The sequence below is a fragment of the Canis aureus genome, chromosome 2 (genome assembly GCF_053574225.1).
Source record: "Canis aureus isolate CA01 chromosome 2, VMU_Caureus_v.1.0, whole genome shotgun sequence".
Taxonomy (NCBI): domain Eukaryota; kingdom Metazoa; phylum Chordata; class Mammalia; order Carnivora; family Canidae; genus Canis; species Canis aureus.
In genome coordinates, this window is record NC_135612.1 from 86,025,351 (window position 1) to 86,031,703 (window position 6,353).

General features: G+C 36.8%; 1 protein-coding gene across 2 annotated transcripts in view; it reads left to right on the forward strand.

Moving 5' to 3' along the window:
* The window catches only part of SEPSECS (Sep (O-phosphoserine) tRNA:Sec (selenocysteine) tRNA synthase), a 36,418-nt gene extending 31,157 nt beyond the window's left edge, over nt 1-5,261 (forward strand). For both annotated transcript variants that reach the window (XM_077880835.1, XM_077880826.1), the window contains exon 11: nt 1,029-5,261. In XM_077880835.1, coding sequence (XP_077736961.1) covers nt 1,029-1,332 — 304 coding nt within the window. In that variant the 3' untranslated portion in view covers nt 1,333-5,261. The remainder of the gene's footprint in view (nt 1-1,028) is intronic.
* The last annotated feature ends 1,092 nt before the right edge of the window (nt 5,262-6,353 follow it).

Below are 6,353 nucleotides of genomic sequence, written 5' to 3' on the forward strand. Positions count from 1 at the left end.
TCTGCTGAGCTCCATGTGAAAATCGGTCACGGGTGAAGAAGGGGTGAGGTGGAGAGTTTGTAAGGCCGTGCTGGCCCACCTATGCAAGGCCTGCACTGGAAACCATCTCAGGAGGGTGGGACTCCTGTCTGTTGTTACAGGACCTGCAGACAGAGTTTCAGCACCTCCATATGCATTCTTATCCTTATTTTCCTTTGTTAGATAATCTTTAGTGGTGTCACATTGTGGTGTTGGAAATAAGTCATCTTCATTACTAAATTTGGATGAAAACATTTCTAAGGAAAAGCCCATTTCCTGAACCAAAAAGGTTATGCAATTATTGTCTAAGTACTGCCTTTGAAAAATGTACTCTTTGCTCCTATATGTACATGGCTTAAAAATGAATTTCATTTTTCATTTTATATTTGATGAGGTCAGAGAAAAATGACTTGAAAAGAAATATCCTGCTCTAAGTACTCTTCTTTACATGCCTTTATTAAAGACTTTCTCTCTGACTACCAGAGATTAGAGATTTTACATCAAAGGACAACTTTTTAAAAGAAAAAAGCTTAGATTAGTTCAGCTTTTACCTTGATGAACTGTATCCATATACAGCATAGTTTTGATGCTCCAAAAATGGTTTTCTTGGCCTTGCTTGTAGCGTTGCTACTATTTGTCTTTTTGTTAAGGTTGATCTTAATTGACTTTTTTTTTTAAAGTACTGTTAGAAATCTGCTTATGATCAAGTATACCAATGAAATCAAACTTAAAAAATGCATGTACCACTGCCGAATATCACTGATTGCTAACCACCACCCTGCTGTAAGCAGTTACGGGATTTTTTCCTGGGTCCTTGCTCTAACACCCTCCATTGTACCACACTGATCAGATAAGTGTAATTCCAGTTTGTTGGTTATTTGAGGTGATACACGGCAATTAGTCAAGGTGGTGGTTTGACTTAGAAATTTCAGTATTCCATTAAAGTATGTATATGTGAAGGTCAGATTCCATACTTAGTACAAAAACAGAAATAATCTTTTCCCTTTCAGGGTTGTGCCTCTTGGGTCTGTGCAAACCGTGAGTGGCCACACTTTCCGAGGCTTTATGTCACATACAAATAATTACCCTTGCGCTTACCTCAATGCTGCATCAGCCATTGGAATGAAGATGCAGGATGTGGACTTGTTCATCAAGAGACTTGACAAGTGTTTAAAGACAGTAAGAAAAGAACAAAATAAGGAGAGTAACGTATCTGGAGTTGACAATTATGACAAAACTGAAGATGTGGATATTGAAGAAATGGCTTTAAAACTAGATAATGTGCTTTTTGACACGTACCAGAATTCTTCCTGACATTTGAAAGGTTTCTTTTTTATCATTTGAAAAAAGCGATGAGGCTGCAGTGCAAATAAGCAGTTTAAAGATAAGACTTGAGGTTTCGGAATTGAGAATTTCACGGAGAATATTTGGTCAAGGGATAGAATGTGGCTGAGCGAGCCATTGAGGACTGTTAGGTTCTTTTACTCTTAGACTGCCTCAATCATTATGACCCTTAACAGATAAAATACAATTAAGATTTTTTCTAATTGTTAGAATATTTGTCAATTAAACATGATTCAGATAATTCTTACTAATGTGACAGTCAAATTACTTCTAATTCTTTTTGAAATGCTTTCTCCTAACAATACCATTCACAAATTACTTATGTTTCTGGTCACAGAGAATTTAGAATGATCCAATGCTACTATTTACAAGATGTTGATATGTGTAAGTCATGGTCTGCCTGTGAAATGGACACTTCCCTGGGGAAGCAGAGTCCAGGCGTAAGCTTCAGTTTTCACTCAGTAGCAGTGGTTCTCAACTGGGGATGATTTGCTTATATCTAAGCAACGTGGAGGGACATTTTTAGTTGTCACAACCTGTGGAATGCTGTTGACATCTAGGGGTGGAGGCCAGGGGTACTACTGCTCAACATCCTGCAGTGGACCAGAAAACTTCCCAGAGCAGAGCCCCAAATCTCAGTAATACTGAGGTCGAGGAATACTACTCTAAACAAACTTCCCAAGTAAAGTTTTCCACGGCAACTTTAGTTGTTCAGTAGCGCTTCAAAGAAGAAAGCTCTACAAATGTCATCAAATTATATAGCGTTAGATTCTTAAGTGATAACCAGGATTACCAGTTCTAAACATGAGATCTTAGGGCATTTGTGCGTTTTTCCCTTTGGGCAGGTGAAAGCTTTATTCCACTGTTTTTGCCTGAAGCAGGCTTTGCATATTGGACATTTTGTTCAGCTGTTGTACATAGCCATTATCAAGAGTGGTTAACCTGGGTATTTTTGAACATATTTTTGCTAGGGAGATGAAAATGATGTAGTGGGATAAACAGATGTATTTCCCTCTGCCCACCCCTTCCCCCATCCCCATGCTCACATTCTTAGTCTGATATTCCAGACTTACTGGCTATAACAATTTTTATTGTTTATTTTTGAGAAATAGACTAATGTCTCAAAGCTTGAGGAATTAGTGAAGCTTTTGAGTACACCAAAATGCCAAAGTCCTATTTCTCTATACCTCCTTGGTGGAGCAGTATTCCTATGAGATGCTCACGGGGATAAAGTGTTTCATAGGCAGATAATTTTGGGCCTTTGTAAACCTGCCTATCAGCATGTTAAAGGCTCTGAGATACCTTGGAAGCCAGCTTAAATATGGCCTTAACCAAAGGTGGAACCCTTTGTTTTCCAATTAAATACTTACTGACATCCCGCTGAACATGCTTTTGAAAACGTTGCAGTTGAGAATGCCACCTCAGTTTCTGGGTTGTGTTTTTCTTTGTTGATTTAGTAATGTAAACCATCTTAAACATGAGCTCCGACAGATACCACTCCTATCAGTGTGTAAGTTAAAATACTGACACTAACCTGACAACCTTGGAAGTCAAGACTGTTCAGATAAAGTACTTAATTATAAATATTGTAAAGGTTACTCTGAAATTATTATATCTTTGGGGCTCCGATATTTTAGATATCTTTTTTTTAATAGCTATAGTAACACATTTCAGAGGTGTAAATCCTGGATAAAAAGGTTGTGTGAGGTTTTTTTATATGAATTTGGGACTGAGTTGTAGAACCAATAAAGCCGAAGAGTCCCAGCCATACCTCTGGAGTCTACGAGAGGAAATGAAGCGATGTTGGAAATGTTAAGTGCTGGTGGCACAGCTTACTGTACACATGAGCCAAGATGGTTTTCTAGAACAAGTGATCTATACTGTGTGATCATCATTTAGCTTGAGAAGGCCGGAGCCGAGAGACCAGCAAATGTTTTCTCATCTGCAGTGTATCAGCAGTTCTTGGGCTTCAGCTGCTGAATAGATAATAATTCTAATTGAAGATAAATTACATGAACCCACATGTGAATGATAGATGTGTTGTAACATTTCATTCCTGGTGCATAAAATCAGCTGCAGTTTTTATTATTAGTTCTTTCTTTTCAGAGGTTTTGGAATAACAGCTCTATTCCTGCTGGTTTATATTTGACCTTGAGGTCCTAGAATTCACAAGAGCTTTTGAAGAGGTGCCATAGGTCCTGTATACTCAGGCTTGCCTTCGCTCCTACCCCAGTCTCATTTTTGCTCACTCTTGTCCATTTCCACATGTAACTATAAATAAGTATGTACAATTATTTATTTTAAATTGTTAGTACCAACCAGTAAACCTCATAATTGGCCTTCGTTACTCTTCGACAGTGGCTGGGGAGCAACGGCCTGATGCCTTTTCTGATCAGGACTAAGATGACCTGTCTTTATGATCTGACTGCCCTTATTAAGGTTCTCAGGCAGAGTTTGGGAGTTTGGTTTTTAAAGTCATTGGACTGTGGTAGTCTTCCCAGAAAAGAAAATTGAATAACACAAAATATTCTTTAGGTCACTACACAATGTGTTACTTATTCGCTCAGCAGGGAAAGGTGTTTTAAAATCCAGCTCTCAATTTGGCTCTTATGTCCCTCTGCTGATGAATTCTCTATCAGGGAATGATATGTGATACCAGCCTTAAGAGCCCAGTGTTCAACTATAAATCCTTCTATTTAGCTTTAAGTATTAGTTGAAGTTATAGAATATGAATTGTTGAATACAGTTCTGTTCATCCAATAGGCACTTGATACACAGGATGGTAAATTTAAATATAAATTAAGTTTCTACTGATATTTCTCCCCAGCACATAACTTTCCTGTGGTTCTGTTTCTGTAAGCACCCCATCATGCCATCATGACTCTGTCGAGGCCGAAGCTATAGGCTGTGTTTTCATTTGTAGACTATGTGCTTAGAGAGGCTTTAGGAAAATTTAAATGAAATAAAGACAGTTTTTTTTTTTTTTAAACCGGTGAGATTACTTCAATCTTGAAATAGCTCAAAAAAAAAAATCTTGAAATAGCTCATCGCGAGAGTAAAATTCTTGTGTCCCTTCAAAGAGGAGAACAGCCGACAGTTGACAGTAATAGCAGCAAACTGGTGAGTCTCATTCGTGTAGCACTCAGAGAAAGATTTTGCACGCATGTACGTTTGGTACACCTAAAACTTGAGTTTTTTCTTCCCATTTCCTAAGATGTGCTAATTTCTCCCAAGCCCTTAGATGGTTGTGTTATGTCTTGCATTCATGAGGTTGACTTTATTTTGGAACTAGGAAAAAATCCAGCTTGTGTACATAGAAACTTGGTCATTTCAGAAGTGTGGTGCCCTCTGAATAATTTGGTAAAAACTGTGAATATGCTATTAGCACTTAAGAAAGAAATTCCTGTAAGCAGCTTTGCCTTGTCTGTCACATCATGTTGATGATATGTTCCTTATGGCCACTCTTAATGTAAAAAAGGTCTGAGACCTCCCCACTGAGTCTTGTGCCTTTCTTCTTGCTTTCCTTCTCCTTTCAGCCATATGGTGTGTACACATGTCAGGTGATGAGTTCAGGGCTAATGAATAGATCTTTATAACATCCCACCTAATACTCAGTTCAATCTAAGGCCTGAGGCAAAATCTCAAAGTGTTTATACCGTCTTGTTTTCATCAAGTGATGTCAACTTGGAACTTTTAGAGAAACGTGAAGACAAGCTATGTTTCACCGTAACAATTGTGAGGGGACTTTACCTACTAGAATTGAAGCTCATGTCAGCCTGCTACCCTGTACGTTTACCAAAAGAAAAAGATGTTTCAAAAAAATATTTTTTGGTGTAGACTGTTTAAAAATAAAAGTGAATTATATAATTTATTACATGAAATAAATTTTCAATAAATCATTGACAGTGCATTACATTATTTTACCTAATCATTGCTGCAGATAAAAATCTGAAAGTACAGATAATGAACGTCAAATTATTGCTCATTTTTTGATTCAGTCATCAGTACCAATCAGCAAGAGAAGTCCTATTTACAATGGGAATCATGAGTCATGGGGTTGGGGGCTAGTTTGTTGCTGTTTTTTTTTTTTAAAAAAGGAAGGAGATGACATTCCAACAACCTTTTGCAAGGCATCTATTGACTATAGAAAGTTGGATGCATAGAATTATTTAATCTTTTCTAAAACACTTTATTTGAAAATAAAATAGTATTACTGCCTTCTTCAGATTTTATTTTTAAATTGTGCTGTTTGAATTTTGCAGGTAGTTCTCATTTGATTTGGAACTGGATCTCTGCACGGGAACTTATTAATAACCATGTGAGCTCACACATTTAACCTCTATCGGCCCCGTCATATGTGAAATGGGTACAATCTTACAGGATTGAGGATTGAATGAGATGATAATATATGTAAAGATTTAATCAGTGCCTGGTATAGAACTTCCTGTTAATAACTGCTATGATGCTGTACATAAAGCTCATTTGTACTAGATTTAAATGGAAAGATACTCATTTTCTAGTTAGTTTAGTAGAACTTTTTTGAAGGAGAATCATCAATGAATTTTGTCCATTCTCCAGTGGAAATTAAAAAGTATGTAGTTGATATAATTTTATTTATTTATTTTTTATTTATTTATTTTTTTGGTTTTTAATCTTTTTTTAATAATAAATTTATTTTTTATTGGTGTTCAATTTGCCAACATACAGAATAACACCCAGTGCTCATCCCGTCAAGTGTGTAGTTGATTTTAGATCTTTTTTTTTACTTTCAGAATTTTTCTATTTTGGTTTCTATGAGTTCCTTTTTGTTTTACACTTGAGAATTGTTTTTAAGAAACAGTAAAGATGCATTTGCTATTTTATGCACCCGAACTCAGATCGCAGCTCAGGAGAGTCGTACAGAAATAGTTCCTGGCACAGTGACTTCATATCGGTTGTATTATCGGACCAAAGTTTTTGGTGTAGCCAGCAGACCAGTGAGCAGAGCAGTT